Raw genomic sequence first — 19,536 nt, 5'->3', positions numbered from 1 at the left:
TATAGACGAAGAGACTTCGTATCCGAAGGGGAGACTAGAACCTATCCGCTTTCGGGATAGTTACTTCTAGCGCTCCTAAGATATCGCCTACTTCCTATCGATAATAGAAGCTCCGCCTAGCTACGGTCTATACTAGAAGCGACGTTAACTTAAAAGGGAAGCGTTGAAATACTTCGTCGAGGATCGTCACCTTTTCCTCTAAAGCACAAATCATATATAGTGCTATAGGCACGTTGTTAATACCCCTAAAGAGCAGCGTTTAATCTTCGACCAGTGCTATAGTAAGGTTGGCTATTGCGGAAGAGAGGCGACGTACCGACAAGTGACGAACCACTACTATTGGCGTAAAATGTACAAAGATATTATAGAGTAGATTCGGGCTTATATACTGTATTAAGCGTATAATGCCTAAAGGTTCGAGGAAGCGATAGGTTAGATAGCGCCTCCGCCTTTTCCTTTTACTAAATAGTACCTCGACATCCAATATATACCGTTTGGCTATAGGGAGAAGAAGTGTTTCCTCGTCGAGGCTTACAACGATTTTATAGGATACGTCGAGGCTAAGATCCTGCTGAACAAGTCCTCCAAAGCTATTAAGTCCTTCATTATACAATATATCCTTTGTCGCTAGGGCTACCCTATTATTATAGTTGTCGACGGAGGCTCTAAGTTCAAAGGCGAAGTTAAAGAGATCCTCTATAAACTACGGATCAAGAGAGTTATCATCTCACTATACAATTTATATATAAATAGAGTAAATAAGGCTAGCTATATCCCAATTGCTACCTCGTTTATAAAGATGACTAATAGTATAGGAAAGAGGTAGAAGAAGCTCCTTCTATATATTTTATATATAGATTGTACAACTATTAAGGGCTCTTATAGAATATCTCCCTTCTTTCTTACCTATAACTATAAGCCTATTAGTCCAATCGAGTTTAATGTTCCTACCTAGCGAATTCTTGCCTAAGACTCTGTCTATACCTAGACAAAGGGAGAGGATCCTACTAGACGCTATACGAAGCTCATTGCCCTCTGTACTCGTATCCTCTAGGAAGCTAAGTATAACTACGAGATTACCGTCAAACAGGTTGCCACAGTTCGTAAAAAGCTAGCCAAACGCTATAATAAGGCCTATAAACGCAAATTTCGCCTAAAAAACGCAGTGATATCTATTAGCGATCTCGTCCTCGTCTACAACAACATTTGGCAACTAGATATAAACTTAGTCTAGAAGCTAGAGTATCACTGGTTCGGCCTATTCTATATTTAGATGATCAAAGACTAGGACACTTACTTCCTAGAGACTTTAGACAATATACCTATCTAGACATTATATCCTCCGAACTATATAAAGAAGTTCTTTAAACTAGATAACGTCTAGCTAGAAGTGGACGATACGAACCTATTCCTCTACTTAGAGGGGTATAACAACGACGAACACCGCTACAACGGTCGCTATAGCGAGGTATAGAACAGCGGAGGAGCTAATCCTAACCCCAACGCTAGCTAAGGCTCAGCTACCTCGGCATACTACGATAGTGAGATATACCAACTTAATAGTCGCTTAAGCTCTCGCTACGATAAGGAGACGTATACTAGACACTTCTAGGGAGAACGCTACCGCCTCGACAGTCGTTTAAGGCTCTACAAAGATAGCGAAGAGGGGTCTAACGCTATTAAAGACAACTAGAATACCGACGACTGGACTGTAGGTTGTTACCCCTATCAACTAGCCGAGAATTCCAATAGTAGCCAACTAGTTAAGCTTCCTCATAGCAACGAACTATACAACGCTTTAACTAGTCGATAGCACCGCCTTAGCGATCCTTATTACGCTTATAGCGACGGCCTACTAAGGGAGGAAACTATACGAACGGTCGTAAAGGACGCTACGATTATAGTAGAGGAAGAGGTCCTTAAGGAAGAAACCCCTAGTCGTGCTATAGCGCCTTGGGCTAGCTAGACTCGCTCGACTACGAAGGGGGCAAAGAAGGAGCAACCTCGTTAGGAGCTTATCGTTGAAATCCCCTATAGAAAGCCACCTAGTTTTTAACACTGGCCTTCTAGACGTATAGGGACGTATGTTCTAGAAAGGGGGAAGGGTATAGAAGCTACCGCCTCTAATAGTTTCACTGGCGTTTAGCTACGTTTCCTTCCTAATACCCATTGTTATATCGGCCTTCTACTCACCAATAATATCTCTGTTAGCTACGTCTCACTTAGTCTTCGTCTATCTACTATCCTTCACTCGTTTTTAGCCTTCGAGACCTTATTCTTTTTTACTAATATCCAAGTTTTCCTCCCAAGGGGTAACCCTACTCTTAGGAGCTTTATAGTCATTTATACCTTTTTTTTTTCACTTCTATCCTCTAGATAAATAGTTTCTATTGTATAGGACTGAGTTTCTTAGAGCCAAAGCCGAAGCTAAGAAAAATCTACAATTAGAGTATATAGTCTCTTAATCTACTATCTATAGGCTAAGCTCCTAGACTATATCCTACCCTCTACCTATCCCTGTCCATTGTCTCCGTCCCTTAGCAACGTAAGCTCTTATAGTTGGCCTAGTATCGCGCTATTTGCTCCCTAATAGTATCCTCTAGCAGGACAAACCACTCTTGGCCCACCTCTTCTAGGTATAGCTTCAGCCTAGGATCGTTCTTCAGATTATATAGAAAGTAGCCCTACGAGATTAAGTCCTAAGCTAGGTACTTCTGATTGTTCCTATAGACGCGAGTCTAGGTATATTCCTTCTCTGACTAGATATAGTTGGTATACTTATTGGCAAAGAGAGGAGTGAAAGAAGCGTAGCTATTAAAGGGCCAAATTATATAGATATCCCCATCTTCGCTAAAAGGAGTTGTCGAACGTTAATATAAAAGTTCATAACTTTAGTAAAGAACTTTATTGCTATAGAAATGTCAGTCTTCCTCTACTCTAAGGGCAAGTACAAAAGGGAAGTATAGCACTTATTCGCAACCCTATACCTAGATTAAGAGAGCTAAAGCTCAGTTTAGATATATAGTAAGATAATATATCTAACGCCTAAGTAGTCCGCTATTATAATGCTCTATAAACATTGGACAAAGAACCAAAGTATTACAGTACCATTTAATTATATCAACTAGCCTATCGTCGATATAAACCGATCGCTATATCCTACACTAATCTTACTAATTGCTTAGTAAGACCTATTGGATATATAGTAATCTAACGTTTAGTCGGAAGATCTTAATTATACTATAGATAGCCTTATATTCGACTAAGATCGTAGTATATTCGTTAATATAACGCTTATCTTTCGACATCGGCGAATCCTTTATCTTACTTTAGACTACCTAGACGTACTTCTAGGCTACGAAGATCGTTGTTTTTAATATAAGCAAGAGATCGATCTAGCGGTTTATAATCCTATATAATAATAGCCTCTAGTCACTTACTTCATCGGTGATTTCCTACGATATATCGTAGGTATACTAGCTACTTGGCATTATAGTTTCTAAGTTGCGAATTTGTATATAAAAGCTATATACGAATTCGAAAGGGAAGTAGAAGACCCGACTACTAAGAACCCAATCTGCCTAGAGAGACGAAGGCACTAGAATAAAGTGGTAAGAAGGTTAGAGAAAGAAAATGCTTCTAGGATAGCAAGGAGGAGAGGAAGGCCTTAAGAAATCAGGGGGCGAATACTTATTTCTAGCTAATCAGTAGACGCTACGAGCCTTATCCATTTTCTTTCGCCTAGTTTAGGAAAGAGCTAAGTAGCCCTCCTACCTTCGAAGGCTTGCCCGCCCCTTTTTCTTAATCCTCCTACTAGCTCTCTTACAATCAACCATTTCTTTCGCCTCGCCCACCGTACTTTGGATTTTCTCGTAATCGCTTTAATCGGTCTAGATCTTTCTATCTAGAGAGCGACTTTTCTATCGAGCTAAATTTTTATATACTATCGTAAGTATTGCTATAGGTCGTTGTAGGATTCCCAATTTCATAGGGCCTATACAACCTCGGGGCGATATAACCGTTGCCCTAGGATAGAAGTAGCTACTTAGAGAGCTCAAGTTTTATATACCACTAGGTTCGTAGAGGCTTATAAGAGATAGTAATTAAACAAAGTATTACGCCTCCCTCGTAGGGCAAGAGCTAGACTCAAAGATGCTAAGTCACCCTAGGGAGACTAGTCCTAAGCTTTTTCTATTTCTATTAACCCCGAAGAAGTACTTATAAAATATAATCAACTAGCGGCCCAACTAGATTCAGAGCCCTTAGCTTAGCGCGAACCCCAAGATCGTAAGCTACCTATTCCTAGGCTAGCTAGAGGGAAGATACACGATAGATCGGTTTTTCGAGGTTAGTTTCATAGATATAGGTATTTCGCTCTTCGACGTAGAAGGTATACTATTCGCTAAGGAATAGCTAGAGGGCTAGATAATCCTAGACGTTATATAGTTTTTCTTTCGTCTTTACAAAGACTATCTCTAGTTCTACTTATAGCCTATCTCGGATACTAGTCCTACGCCAAAGGAGTTCCACCGATCTAGCCAAAAGGTCATTGCCAACCATTGTCGCTTCTAGGTCTTCCTTTGCTTCGTCGATAGAAGGCATTAGGCTATTGCGATCTTCGACCAAGTTGTAGGCTAGCTTTACTACTTCGACTCTATACTCAAGAGCACAAAGACGTATATTAACATCTTATTAAAGGTCTAGATTACTTTCTAGTCCGTCTATAGGTTCCTTTAATCGTAGCTATATAAGGAGGTCATTATCCGCTACCTTTAGCAAAGTTTAGAATAGAAGTATAGATAGTTCGTCTTTGAGTTTATATAGGCCTTTCTTCAAAAGCTCTAGCCCCGTCTTCTAGACGGATAAACGTAGTTTAGGCTACCCTAGCTTCGACTATACTAGGGAGATAGCGAGATAGTTGTATAGCGACGTATATTGCATTTATAGTTAGGAGCTTACAAGAATACTCTCAGTACCTTTAAAGATTGCCCGCTCTACGCTAAAGGAATCCCTTCGTTATAGTAGAACGAAGGGAAGACGTATAAGCTTCCTCTAGACCTATTGTCTCTAACCTAAGAACCTATATAGCCTATACTCTCGGAGTACAACGAAGACAAGGTGATCGAAGTCCTCTAAGCCGACGACGTATTTACGCCTAATACCCCTAAATTCGATAACCTACCTATATATCTCTACAACTACTTTAGTGATATAGAACTTAGGATCCTAGCTATATACTCAGTAGCGTTCAAGGAAGCCTAGCTCCCTAGCTAAAGCGAAGAAGGAGTAATCGCTATCGCTTAAATCATCTTTACACCTTAGTCAAAGAAGGATATAGCGTACTAGATATACTATCGCAAGGTCGTAGAACTCCCGCTAAATAGACAGTTTAGTAGCGTACTACCCTTATAAGACCCTATAGGCGACCTTAGACAATAGCTACAAGGTACGTTTCTAGCACCTAGCGCCGTTCTACCTCTCCGACTAGAGGACTAACCAATTACTTCAAGTCTATCAACGGCACTCGCGAAGGATCTTAACAATATATCGACCTAGTAGAATATTAGAGCCAAAATTATAGAGATTGCTATACTACAAGCAACCGCGATACAAAGGCTTATCGATACCCTCGTAGACAAGATAGACTATAAGCGCCTTCTCGGCAATAACCTAGTCAAGAACCTTAGAGCACCGGTATAAGCAACCCTTAAGAAGATAGTACTCGATCCCTACCTCTAGGAAGAGGAGACGCTCGTCTATATACTTATAAAGAGGCTAAACTACCTCGAGATGCCTTATACTCTAGTACAAAAGCATCTTTAGGCGTAAAGATCATCTACGTTATCTAGCTAAACGTCACCCTCAGTACAGTACTATAGCAAGCGCCTTCGTAAGGAGCCAACGAAGCTTAGACGTCTACTTCGCTCGCCACTATACAACCTATACAACTATACCTTTGCCTACAAGTATAAGTATCTGAGAAGAGCAGCGAAGTGGGGCCATGCAGGATGCAGAGGCATGTGTATTGAGAGAGGTGCTCCTCTCAAGCTGGGTGGGAGGAGCGCCGAGGTCTATATACATGTGTGGGCAGAGCTGACATGTGCCCCCTGAGCGCAGGGAGCCTGGCAGATAGAGTCACGTGTGCACTAGCACGCGACACACCCCCCAGACAGACTCTCAGGAGGCTGTCTGTGGAACACGCATGCTGGGCACTGACTCTGGAGCTCGCACTGCCAGGCGCATTGAACTGTGGCCTCCGGTATTGATCCCACCATTGCGCGCAGCCGCCGCCATTGTGCAAGTTGTCCGCGCGCCATTGTGTACGCGTTGTGGCGCGTGCGTTGGCGAATTGCGTGCTGCGCTGAATGCGGTCAGACCCAGGGGCGCCAAAGTTGACATTCAGGGGCGCTGTCGTTGGCATTGTTGCGAGCGCCATTGATCGCATTGTGCGCAGTTCCCAATTGCGCAGCGCGTTCCATCCCCATCCTCCATTCAGGCGCGTATCTTGAATCGTGCCGCCTCGATTGTGGGTGCAGGTTGCGCAATTGAGCATTGCGATCATTCGCATGTGTGCCATTGTGGCCTTTGTTGCCCAACGTCTTGAATGCACGCCCACCATTGCTACCCATTGTTGCATTCGCGCCATGCAGACAATACCGCAGTGCCGCAGGCCGGTCGATGGCTGCACTCCTGGAAGTATTTAATCATGGTGAGTGCGCCTCAAACCATCTCCCGAACTCTTCCTCTGCAGACCGCGAGCAACAGCAGCAGCATCAGCAACAACAACAACATCAACAACAACAACCATGCCGTCCTCTGCTCGCCTCGCCGCTCTCGAGAAGGCCCGCGCCGCCAAGGCGGCCAAGAACAAGCCTCCCCCGCTCCCGGCCACCCCCACCAAGGCTGGCGCTGGCGCCAGCAAGAAGTGAGCACACCACAATCTGCCCGACTGGCGCGGCGCGTACATCCGCGTCTCTGACACTTGCAGCAGGACCCCCGCCACGCCGAAGACCCCCTCCAAGCGTGCGGCGCCCCCCTCCTCCTCCTCCTCCTCTTCGGAGGATGAGGAGGAGGAGGGCGCCCTGAGAGAGCAGCCCTGCCTGGGTTGCCTGAAGTCCGCCATGCGCGGCAAGAGCTCTGGGGAGTGCCGGGAGGCCCCCGGCAAAGCGGCCCGGTGCGCGCGCTGTGCGCGCGGCAAGAAGTGTCGCTCCATGTAAGTCTGTCAGCACAGTTGCAAGGCGCACGGTACTGATGAATCAGCCCCGCGAGTGTGCTCCCCGCCGCCAAGCACTTCCTGGCCCTGATGCAGGGGCGCCAGGAGCCCAAGGCCAATCTCGTGAGTACAAATGAAAAGACAAAGGAAAAGAGCTAGTCTGACTGTGTGTGGTAGGACCAGAAGACGCTGCGCGCCACCCTGCGCGCCCTCCTCGCCATGGAGGGCGAGGACGCCGACGCCGAGGATGACGACGACGATGACGACGAGCGCGCGCCCGCGCCCGCCAAGGGCAAGGGCAAGGGCAAGGCAAAGGCGGCCGCGCCCACCAAGAAGTCCAAGAAGGCCAAGAAGGCCAAGAAGGAGGAGAGCGAGGAGGAGGACGAGGATGAGGACGAGAGCGAGGAGGAGGCTGCTCCGGGCTTTGACCCGGAGGCGCTGGCGCGTGGTGTGGCGGCGGCGGTGCTGGCCGCCATGACTCCCAAGAAGAAGAAGGGTGGCAAGTAGTTCCGCGTTGTTGTTTGTTGTTTCGCGGGTGCGGGCACCCCCCAGTCTGTTTTGCGCCGGCGTGCGCTCCTGTGTTTAGTTTGTTTTTTACTCAAGCCTTGCGTTCCTGTCCCCCTGATCGTCTCCCTGCACCATATGACGCACATCCTGCAGGTTGAGGAGCTCCCTGAAGTGCTCGAACTTCTGGCGAGTCAACACCTTCGTAAGCCCATCTGCAGGCATCTCAGCAGTTGGCAAGTACGCGACCTCGAAAGATCCCTTCGCGTGTTCCTGACGCAGCCACATGTTGTGGATGTCAACATGACGCAGGCGAGTGCTGATGCGTTCGTTCTCTCCCACCACGAGCCGGATGGTCTGCGTGTTGTCACAGAACACAGTCCAAGGCACACCCAGCTCAAGTTGCAGGTCGCTGAGGAAACGCTTGAACGCCATTGTCTCCCGCGCTGCGGTGGACAGAGCGAGGAGCTCCGCCTCCGTAGACGAGGTGGTGACTGTATCTTGGCGCGCAGCCTTCCAATGAACGAGCCCACCGAACAGAGAGATGAGATAGCCTTGTGACGACCTGCGCGTATCAGGATCATCCGCATGCGACGCGTCCCCTGCGATGAGCAAGATTTGCGTGGGAGCAGCATCCTGCGGCACACCCCCGAACTGAATAGCGAGGAAGCGCGTGCCAAACAGGTAGGAGATTGCATGCTTTGCAGCATCAATGTGTGTCCCCGAGGGGTTCGTCAGGAAGTGCGAGAGCAACGATGCCGGGAACGCGACCTCCGCGCGCAGTACGACCGCGGCGTAGAGTAGCGATCCAACAAGCTCCTGGAACAGCCTGATCTGCGCTCGAGTGGCAGTGCCAGTGAACTTGCGGAGTTCCATTACAGGGAGAGGGATGCTTGGAAAGGTGATTTGATCCGCGAGACCGAAGCGCTTCGCAATCTTCTCGATGTACTGGTCAAGGCAGAGCCAGATCTTGCGTTGCGCGCGGTCGCGGATCACCCTGATGCCCAGGAACCAAGCCACGTCCCCCTTTTCGTGCACTTCGTACTTCGCTTTCAGAGCGTCGATGATCCTCTGAGCTGTCTCCGCGTGGTCTCTGTGGTAGAAGACTAGGTAGTCGTCCACGTAGAACAGCACGAGCACGCGCCGTTGGCGATCGAAGAACAAGCATGGCTCCTCAGGCGAAGCTGTGAGGCCGAGCTTCCGAAGTGTGCCGGAGAACTCTCGGTACCAGAGCAACGGAGACTCTCGCAAGCCGTACAGAGCTCTCTGCAGTTCCACAAGAAATCCAGGCTCTTCGAACCCCTCAGGCATCTCGCAAACAACACCCTCAGGCAGGTCCGCATTCAAGAACGCCTGCGCTACGTCGAACTGCTTGACCTCAAGATCAAACTGCGCGGCGATAGCCATCATTGTGCGGAACGAGCGCGCTGCGAGTGTGGCTGCATAAGTGCTTTGCAGAGTAGTGAGCTCCTGAAGGTCGCCTCGAACGCAGATGCGAGACTTGCACTTCTCGAGGTTGCCATTCTGATCGAACTTGTAGACGAAAACCCACTTCAGAGGGAGTGGTCTTCCTTTGAAGGTCTCGCGCCGAATCTTGCGCCATGTCTTCCTGTTGACGAGATTGCGAATCTCTTCCTCAGCCGCTTTGATGAACTCGGGCCCTTGAGGGTGGTTGGCGAGATCCCTCCAGCGCTTAGGAAGCTTGGCGAGGTCGTCAAAATGCACCCGGGGCCTGCTTGGCGTTGCCCCAGGACGCGCGTCACGATGTTGGCGGACTGCCGCCGCGAAAACCGCATGCAATGTGCGGTGCTGGATGCTGTCGCCCTCCTGCAGAGCGATTACAGGGTCATCCAAAAATGTGTGGCTGAACGAATGCCACGCGTGCTGATCTGGTACGTCGATGCTCTCCTCATGGTACATGGGGGCTGCGAAGCACACCAGACCGCCGCTTCCGCCTGCACCGCCGCCGGGAGACTGTCTACGGATCCGTCTTGAGTAACGAGTTGGTGGTCCGTATACCTTGCGCACGTACTTGCGCTTCTCCCTCGCTGGCGTGGCTGCGGGTGTTCCAGAATCAGGCTGAGAACCATGGTTTGAGGCGTCTTCCCAGTCGTCTGGAGCCTCTGGCTGATCGCCAGGGCGGTCGACCTCCTCTTCACTGCTAGGAGTATCGACTGCGGCAGCACTTGCCGTCGTGCTGCCCTGGCTGGCACTCCTAGTTGTGCCGCCAGCGACGCTGCTACTGGCGTCTCCGATAACTGCATCAGGGGCCTCCGATGATGCAGTTCCCACCGGTCTGCTGTCACTGCTAGCACCGTGATCAGCAGGGGGGCCGCTCCCTCCAAAACCGTCCGGGCGTTCCTGGCGCGGCTCCGGTGTTGGTTCTGGAGTGTAAAGACCACCAGTGGGCTCCTCACCCGAACTCTGGCCGCGATGCTCGAGTACTTCCGCACCCCCCAGACAGGATGGAGAGTGGGGAGGAGCCTGCCCTTCCGGTTCCCGTTCAGTCACACCCCCCAGATGTCCTGGAGAGCCGGGAACCGTCACTGGGTCTTCATGGGCATCTGTAACTCCGAACGGCACTGCCTCGGCGTCCCGAGGCTCTATGGGGAGTTCGATGAGCTCAACAACCTTTCTGGCGACTGCCACCGATTGAGCATCAAGCTGCTCCTCTCCCTCCCGGTAGAACGTGCGTTCGTCAAAGGTCACGTTGCGCGTTGTGATGACCTTCCTGAGTTTCGGTACCCAGATGCGGTAAATGTTGGACGCCCTGTATCCAACAAGATACCCGATGTGCGCTCTGGGCTTGACCTTCCCAGCACGCCTCTCAATCCCCTTTTCGCGTTCCTTCGTCAGCGGGTACGCTCGGCAGCCGTACGCATAAACGCCGCCCCAGTTAGGGCGCAGGTCGGCAGTCAGGGAATGCACGAGACCGGGCTGATACCAGCGAAACCAGTGTCTGAACCAAGAGTCGAGCACCTCGTTCGGTGAGCGGTAGTTGCGAGCGCGACTTGGGCTTATGCCGTGCAAGTACGCAGCTGCAACCGTCGACTCTGGCCACAGGTTCTGAGGAAGTCCGGCGCCCGTGAGCATTGCAAGGCTCTTTGTGATAAGTTCTTTGCCTGCGCGTTCTGAACCGCCGTTGGGCTCCTTGGTATCCGAAGGCGTAACCTCCAAGTCGATGCCCTGCTCCTGCGCCCAGAGCTCGTACGCTGTGTATCCCTTGATGCCAATGACACTGGTGTCGCCATCCTGCCTGATCTTGCAGATGGGCAGCCCGAATTGGCGTTTCACCCAGCGTTCGAAGCGGACGAGCTCATCGTACACACTGTCGTGCGTCTTGCGTATGAGTGGAGTCGCGAAAAGCTTCCCACTGTACTCGTCCTTGATGACCAGCAGCCAGTTCGAGCCGTCAAGTGCCCTCGGAAAGTCGAACAGGTCCCAAGAGACCCTCCAAAATGGGCGTGGTGACGGCTTCGATGGTGGGCGGCGCGAAATAACCTGTTCCGCGTATGCCTGCGCGCATACCTCGCATTCCAGTCTGCGAGGCCCGCGAATCCGCACACCTCTGGCGTTCAAGACGAGATGTTCCAGCGCCTCTGAACTCAGATGACCAGATCTGATGTGCCAGAGAGCAGCTGGGTCTTCTCTCTCTGGGAGCGGGTCCTTGGAGGGCCTGCTCCTCCCAAAGTTCTTCACAACTGCAGCGCTCAAAGTCACAAGTCCGGCAAAGCTTCTGGGGAGCACCCGAAGGGCATCAGAGTAGGAGGAAAGAGCATTGTATTGCAAGAAGGTCAGGTTGAACTTCTCGACCAGCTGCCTGAGTACAATACTCTTCTCCAAAGTTCCCCAACGCAGCGTGCAATCCAGACCGCAGTACCAAGCGCCCTGCGCTCGAAGGCGTCTCTCAGAGACAATGTTGACGTGAAAGCCCTCGACGACAGCAACGTTGTCTATGACAAGGTCCTCAGTGTTCGGGCCGCGCGCGCCGTTCAAAACGTTCTTGATGATCCATTTGCCGCGGCCAGAGATTGGGAAGGATGTGGTGCCTGCCTCAACAGTCTCACCGCTCGTCTTGACGAACGTGCCAGGGACAAGGAGAGCCCTGTCATTGACGAGATTGACCGCTCCACAGTTGTCAAACAGAATGCACTTGCTGAGCGGGTGTGGGCCAAACTCGAGAGATGCGAACACGCCACGCGCTCCTTCGAGCTCGCTTGCGATCGCTGGGTCGATGACAGCGTGCACCTGGAGCGCTCCCGGAAATGAAGGACCCGCGCCACTATTGGAACTAGTGGTCTTGGCGTTTGACGATGCGTTCTGGATCTTCCAACCGAGCTTCTGGAGCTCCACTCGAAGGTCGTTCCAGCGCTCCTTGGCGAATCGTTGGCGCACTGCATTCACCGCGTCGTTTGGGAGCGTCACGCCGTTCAGGGATTCCCCTGTCAGAGCGTACCGAAGTTGCCGACATTCCGAGGGAAACCACCAGTGGCGAAAAGTCTTCGGCTTGCACGGGCAGTCGCGGTTCTTCTTGCGCTTCTGACTGCCCTTCTGACCGTTCTGCGCTCCTGGAAGCACGGGGTAGGCTCCAGGCTTCGGGTGGACCACCGCTTCAGCCTGGAGGATCGCCTCGAGTGAGAGAGCCAAGTCGAGAAGGGTTGGTCCTTTGCCGCCGAGCTTCTCAGTCACACTGATATCCTTCAGCATGCGAGTCGCCCACTCTGGATCCAAGCGTCTCTGCACAGTCTTGAGGAATGTGGTGACGGCTGTTGCGTCGGTGACTGCGGCGATGTTGGCCGCCCTTGCGCGGTGGAGGACCGACATGTACTCGAGAATCCAGGTCCTGGGTTCGACGCCGCTCTGGCTGCCTCTGGCAAGGACAGTTGCGTACTCCTCGGCAAGCGCAGTGAAAGTAGCGCTGTTGGAGGGTGCGATAATCTTGCGCAGCGTCTGTATAAACCCGCGTGTGCCGGTGACGTTCTCGGCCTCCATGATGTCGTGTGCGGTGTGTGCGTAGCGGTCGCTGACAGACACGTTGATCATCTCGCGGAGCTTGTTGACGGCACGGAACGCCGCAGTGTCGATGGCGGACTTCGAGAACGCCTCGCACAGCTTGAGGAATTCACGGCGGATCTCCTCCTCAGTAGGATTGGTTGACTGAGGTTCCTCGCCACGGGTGGTGGGATCGGCTGCCTTCCAGGCTTGCAGTGCAGTGTGCCACGCCTGAAGATGGCGGTCCTGGACCGCCTGACGTGCCGCACCCTGGGTGGGCTGCACAGGAAGGCCGAGCATCTCAGCCTCGGTGGCGAGCTCGGTGTCTGGGTCGATGATGTGCCAGACACGCAGGTTGTTGGCCTCTTGGCGAACAGCAGAGATCCATCTTGGCCAGTCCTTGGGGCTGTCGAGGGTTGGAAGCGCTGCAACAGCAACGGTGACGGTTTTCTCAGTTTCGAGTGTCATCTTGAAGCAAACTGAGGTGTGCTGCGTTGTTCAGACTGAACGATGGGGGTGATGTGAACTTGTGGGAGTTGTTGACGATCGAGAAAACTGGAAGTGGTTGTTGGAGAAAAGAAGAAGGATGGCCCCAACTGGGCTACACCGCTGTTATGAGTGTTGTGCGCGAACCGGGCTCATAACTGAGAAGAGCAGCGAAGTGGGGCCATGCAGGATGCAGAGGCATGTGTATTGAGAGAGGTGCTCCTCTCAAGCTGGGTGGGAGGAGCGCCGAGGTCTATATACATGTGTGGGCAGAGCTGACATGTGCCCCCTGAGCGCAGGGAGCCTGGCAGATAGAGTCACGTGTGCACTAGCACGCGACAGTATCTAGTATAGTAGCAAGGCTAGGACGTATATATCAAGGAGGTAGAGGAGTACAAGAGACGATATAATCAACCACTATAGCTAGCTAGACCTTCGCGAGCTAAGAGAGCTATATATAGAGAGTAGCTCAAAGAGTAGCAACGATAAGAAGCGTATATCAAAGAGCTTTTAAAGTACGAGCTTGCCTATAGGAGTATATAGCAAGCTCAAAAGGGAAATGTAAATTAGGGCAATAGACTACTTAGATATAGGGGACCTAGTTTTTCTATTTTTCTATTTATCTCAAAGCGTTATATTCGTTGCTAGGGGAGGTCTAACCCTCTAGTTATATATATTTAAATAGGCTAAGCCCATCTTCTTTATCAGGAGGCAAGACATTAAACAGTTGTCAATATACATTCGTTGATACTACGTTAGTGGTCCCTCTTTTTCTAAGAAGGCTATTGAGCCTCTCCTCCTATTGTTCTACCTCTGTCTAGATGATAGGCATTCGAGCTATTGAGCTCTAACCGTATTCTTGTTGTCCTTTCTTATATTTCCGCTATATCCCACTAGACGTATCTAAGCCACGTGTCTTCCTCTCGGGAGACAGCCTTCCCACCACTCGATACGCACTATCTTCATCCGTCCAGAGGGACACTGCATTCCTTTGGAAGCTGTCTTGCACGCCTGGTTCTGGGTGTGGTAGGGCAGGTTGGTGTAGAGGTTTTGTACTACTTCACTAAAGGTCGGATACAGGTTTTTCATCTAGCCCTCGGGGCACGGTTTTCCTATATATAAGCAGTAGAAGGACCGGCGAGCCCTAGCCAAGGGTATATCGAGGTAGGAAATAATAATAATAATAATAACGCTTAATTAAATCTGCCTCCTATTCTTTGGCCAAGTGCTTGATTTAGCTGATTCGGTCGAAAAACTTAGGAATAGGGTTTATAAGCTTGTATTCCTCGATTAAGTCGGTGGTCATTCGAGTTTAGGAGCTAAACGGAGTTAAATCGCTAATCTTCGATCGAATTTAGGTTCCTCAGTTACCTCCTATATTGAACTTATAGAGGTCTACCAGTTCGATTTTCTAAGTGTTCTAGCCCTGTTCAGTGGGCCTAGGAGTATGTCCTGCGTTTTCTACTTCGTAGGCTATTGTCGGAATCGTGCCTCTTTCGGGACTTCTTCTATCGATCAATATAGTTTAGTCGCTTTGATAGGATAACTGTACTACTTGCCGCTAGTCGGTTGGAGGTTACTTTGCTATCGGCAACCTATTATACGTTTGACGATTCGTCCTTAGTGCTAATCGGTTCCTAGCTAACCTGTCGTACTGCACTGTTAGCGAGTCGAAGGTTCTATCGGAGATTTAGGTTCCCTAGCCAACTAAACTAGTCCTATTGGGAAAGACTATATTGGATATTGTATCGCCTTTGTAGGCCTATAGTAGTAAGACTTAAAGTAATGTTATAGCAAGGTAAAACGAGTGCTAGAGAACCTATAGTTGAATTGATCCTCGATTAATGAAGACTTTAAGTCTGAGGAGAGAGAGGAAAATTATCAATATGTAGGTGGAAAACCGTGCTCAAATACCTTGGGTAGTGCGTATAGACAATTTGCAGTGGGGCTACAATTTGCAGTGGGGCTGCAAAGTCTATACGTTGCAGGGTAAGACGCAGTTTGTCACGTTAGGGGTAAGGGGCTCAGAGCTTAGCACAGCGCACTAGCCATAGTTCCCTACTCCTAGATATATATATACTATACTCTATTCAGTCTTTAGCTCTCCCTTGTACTAAAACAACGTACTCTCTTTGCATTCTAATACTCTACTACGATCCCACCGTTATATCCACACCTCGCAGCTCGCTATAGTATATCAATTATAAGCCTAGGCGCTCTATAATTGCATATAGCTAGTAACCTATAGCAAGCTCTCTCTCTCTCTCCTTTTCTCATACTCTACACCTCAATATAACGACTATTAAGAGCAGCTTAACCATTATGCTCCAGTCCTATGCAGATTGGACTAAGTGGTTTATAGAGCTTAAGCTTATAGCTATAAGCAATAGTATCTAGGACAAATATAATCTAGATACTCCCGACGAGCCTTAGGATAAGCGACTAAAAGTTCCTTTAAAGGATAAAGCAGTTAAAGAGCTTTGTAAGAAGCGTACTAAGGAATTAGGTATCCCTATAGGCCAAGCCCTAGCTCCTACTAAACAAGAGGTTGCTACTAAGCTTAAAGCTATATATAAGGAATACCTTGTACTTATAGCTATCTAGGAGAGTAGGATAAAGTTATATTCGTTTATCCTTTAGTAGATTATATACTCTATTTACTAACCTCTACTCAACGCTATATATATCGTCATTTTGAACGCTAGACTTAGCAGTCCCTAAGCTCTTATTCGTAAGCTCTACAAGTAGTTTATACCTACCGACGCTCTCGTTGAAGATTTAGCTGCTTAACAATATATAACAGTACTATAAGAGGCGTATAGAGTAGGTATCAACCTATATAAGTGGTACTACTTTTAGAACAAGGTGTACCTATATACAAAGAGCTTCGACATCCCCAAAGTAGTTGGACCTAGAGCATCTAAACACCTTATCGAGGTGGTTGGTTACTAGATTACCCTAGACTAGGCTCGTCACTAGCTCTCTAAGATCAAGGTACTCAAGGCCTAAGGGCACCTAATTCCTACTCTCGAAGAGCTAAGCGCTCGCCTTAGCATTCGGATCGACAACACTGCTACTAAAGGGCTTAGCTATAGTATATTTACCTCTTTAAAAGTAGCTTAAGGCAATAGTTCTATAGATAATATAGGCTCTTATAGCTCGAGGCTCTACTTATACCCCTATAAAGCTAATAGCAAGTATAGATAGAAGCTAGTAGAGTACTAGTTTCTCTAGACAGTAATTACCGAGATAGAGAAAGGCTGCTATAAGCTCTTAGAAGTATAGATTACTAAGATTAGAAAGTGCCTCAACGAACTAAAGTAGAATTCCCTTTAGAAGAGCCTCTAAAAGTAGTATAGCTCTAGCTCTATAGAGCAAAGGAACTTTAGGTTAGCTTCTTCTAATAAAATCGTCTATACTATTATCGACCTAAGCCTCTTAGATAAAGGAGCTTACTACCTACTTATATTCTTAACTACTATTACCTACTAGCTCTCTTAAAGCATTCTCCTCGACAATTATACTACTCTATATATCGTCAACGACAAAAAGCTCTTAGTTCCTAGCACCTTCGTACTATTAGAAGACAGTGACTATATAGAAGTAGGCACTACCACTTTTCCTATTTTAGGAAGAGGAGAGCGTATTATAAAAAGAGTGCTAGATAGAGAGTAGGGGAAAGGAACTATAGACTTCTACTTAAAGAATATTGCTATAGTAGAGGGCTTTTACACTAATATTATATTAGAGACCACTCTATATATAGTTAGTATCTAGTATTTAGGTCTAGACTACTCTCTATAGTGTAGAACGCTTAAAAAGAGTATAAAGGTTAAGCAGTTAGTTTGTAAGTTCAATATAGTTTTCCTCGAATCGAAGAACCTTTCCTCTTACTTTTATATTCTCTAACCTTTATAAAGCTTTATAGGCCTAGTAACAGTAAATACAGTTGTTTATAAGGATAATATAAGGTCGTATACGTTATATATGCCTTAAGAGAAAGAAGATACTAAGGAGCTCTAGTACAAAAGATCTAGACATCTAGGTCAAAGAGCTCTTTAGGCATTAGCGTAGAGCGTAAAGAACGTTAAGATCTAAGGAACACCGACAATCGAATACAAGGTATATACTCTATTATATACTAGGGAGTATAATACGCTTTATAAAACAAAGTATCGCGCCTTATAGCCGTTCTAGCGCATCTCCTAGGACCTCTTCTTATTCCCTCCTAGGTTTAATAGATCCTAGTACCTCTTTACGATCAAGGACAAATTCAATGGACGGATCTAGGCTTTTACACTCTCTAACAAAAGTTAAACTAAGCTCTTTAACACTATTAGAGCTTTTGAACGCTAGGTTAAATAGCAGTAGGGACTCAACGTCTATAAGATCTACTAGAACAACGATATAGGAGTTATCGCACTAGAAGATTACTAACCAACAGTTTACTAGCTCTAGGTATACAACGAAGGCATCGACTTAGAGCTTATACTAATATATACACTATAGCTAAATAGAGCTTTAGAGTATATAGGATAAGTCTTATAGCTAAAGAGTATAAAGATACTCATTAACACGAACCTACCTACAAAGCTCTAACTAGAGGGTATAAAGGTAATGGCCTTCTTATATACTATCTCGCCTAGCTATGCTCACAGTCTTTAGAGCCCTAACAAGGTGCTCTACTCCTAGTTTAAGAACTACTTTCGCTAGTAGGAACCGACCTTCTACTAAACGCTAACGGCGGATCTACGCTCCAACTAGTCTAGGATCTTTGTATATAGCTATAGAGTATACCCCTTAGATAAAGAGCGTAAGGCTAGGCATTGGAAGAGAGAATTTAAAGTATAGCTATATAGGCGAATCAAGTACCTAGTTAGATATAGAGTATCTAACATTTACTATATCTAGGTGCCTAAGCTCAACAAGGTTATTATAACAAGGAATATAACATTTAACGAGAGGACCTTTTATTATCTAGATAAGGAAGAGCTTCTAGCTTATAAAGTTGCTATTGTCAAGGATATAGCAGAGCACTTAGACAAGAGGGTTAAAGAGACCTAGGACGCTAGGTCGATTCTTCGAACGCTCTACGAACTTAAGTATAGAGGACCAATGCTAGAGTCTATCACTATAGTTCCTAAACGTAAGAGTATACTACTAGGTTAAGACTTAGAAGTAGGGGAAGTATAGGCGCAAAGTAGACTCTTAACCCCTAAAATATCATTGGAACTATAGGCTTAGCTATAGAAAGAGCTTATAAACGGAAGTAATAATGGAAATAGGGGTCTAGTCGATAATTCTAATGCTCTTCTAGAGACTAGTAGAGTATCTAGGGACCTTAGGCCAACAATAGCCGTCCTACAAAGCGCTACCCCTAAAAGCGAATATAAGGCTTCTCTACCTATAAAGCACCTAGCTCTATAAAGCGACTATAAAGTATCTCCGCCTATAGAGCCCCTAGCTCTATAAAGTAAAGAAGAGGATATATTCTATAATATAGTAGAATATATAGCGGAGTAGAAAGCTTAGCCTATAAAGTATAAAGCTCTATAAACGTAACCTTCGACTAATAAACTAGTACTAAGCGTACTAAAACTATAATATAAACTTAAGGAGCTACTTATACCTATAAGAAGGAGTATACAAATTCGGAAGCCTTCTATAAAAGTATATAAGAATATAGCTCTAAGTACAGCTTTAGAGCGTATATATATTTTCTTTATTAAGTCGTTAGAAATATAGGAAAACCTAGGGTTAAGGTTCTAGACTAATTACCTAGATCCTACTCCCTAGGAAGCCTACAATAGTAACAAAACGCTCTTCCCTACGTCTTAGGAAGGTATTAAGACGCTCTTCCTAAAGTCGTTCTAAACCCTATATACAGTATTTACTACTACCGCTAGCTAGATACCAACGATATACTACAACACCGAGCTCCCCCCTCTCCCAAAGAGCTAGAGAGACTTAGAGAACTACAAATATAGGAAGAAGTTCAAGGCGGCTATATACAAGGAGATCTATAATCTAACAAGCAAAGGAATATAGCGAGAGATTAAACGAGAGTATATGAAAACGCGGCCTCTGCCCCTAAAATAGGTGTTCGACTACAAGCTTAACAAGGATAGTAACCTCAAGAAGTACAAGGCATATATCTATATACAAGGCGATCTATAAGATACTACTAATATCGCGAACATATATACAGCTACCCTCGCTATACGCTCTTTTCGTATCGTTATAGCACTTACAACGTACTTTGACCTCGAAGTAAAGCAGTTTAATATCAAGTAAATATTCCTAAACGTAAAGAGGCTAGATACAAAGTAGGTGACTTATAA

General features: G+C 47.2%; 2 protein-coding genes across 2 annotated transcripts; both read left to right on the top strand.

Annotated features, from left to right (window-relative positions):
- Positions 1-517: 517 nt before the first annotated feature.
- THITE_2043085 (uncharacterized protein) lies at positions 518-826 on the top strand (the record flags this gene model as incomplete). Its single annotated transcript, XM_003649624.1, has 2 exons — positions 518-623; positions 651-826. Coding segments are annotated over 2 exons (282 nt in total), but the record flags the coding sequence as incomplete, so codon positions are not given.
- A 5,980-nt stretch (positions 827-6,806) lies between these two features.
- THITE_2084851 (uncharacterized protein) lies at positions 6,807-7,720 on the top strand (the record flags this gene model as incomplete). Its single annotated transcript, XM_003649623.1, has 4 exons — positions 6,807-6,925; positions 6,992-7,213; positions 7,270-7,336; positions 7,391-7,720. The coding sequence occupies 4 exons, from the start codon at positions 6,807-6,809 to the stop codon at positions 7,718-7,720; spliced, it is 738 nt and encodes a 245-aa protein (XP_003649671.1).
- Positions 7,721-19,536: the final 11,816 nt, after the last annotated feature.

This window comes from Thermothielavioides terrestris, chromosome 1 (genome assembly GCF_000226115.1).
Source record: "Thermothielavioides terrestris NRRL 8126 chromosome 1, complete sequence".
In the NCBI taxonomy this organism is placed as follows: domain Eukaryota; kingdom Fungi; phylum Ascomycota; class Sordariomycetes; order Sordariales; family Chaetomiaceae; genus Thermothielavioides; species Thermothielavioides terrestris.
Note: the sequence above shows the minus strand (reverse complement) of the source record. Positions and strands in the feature narration are given on the sequence as shown.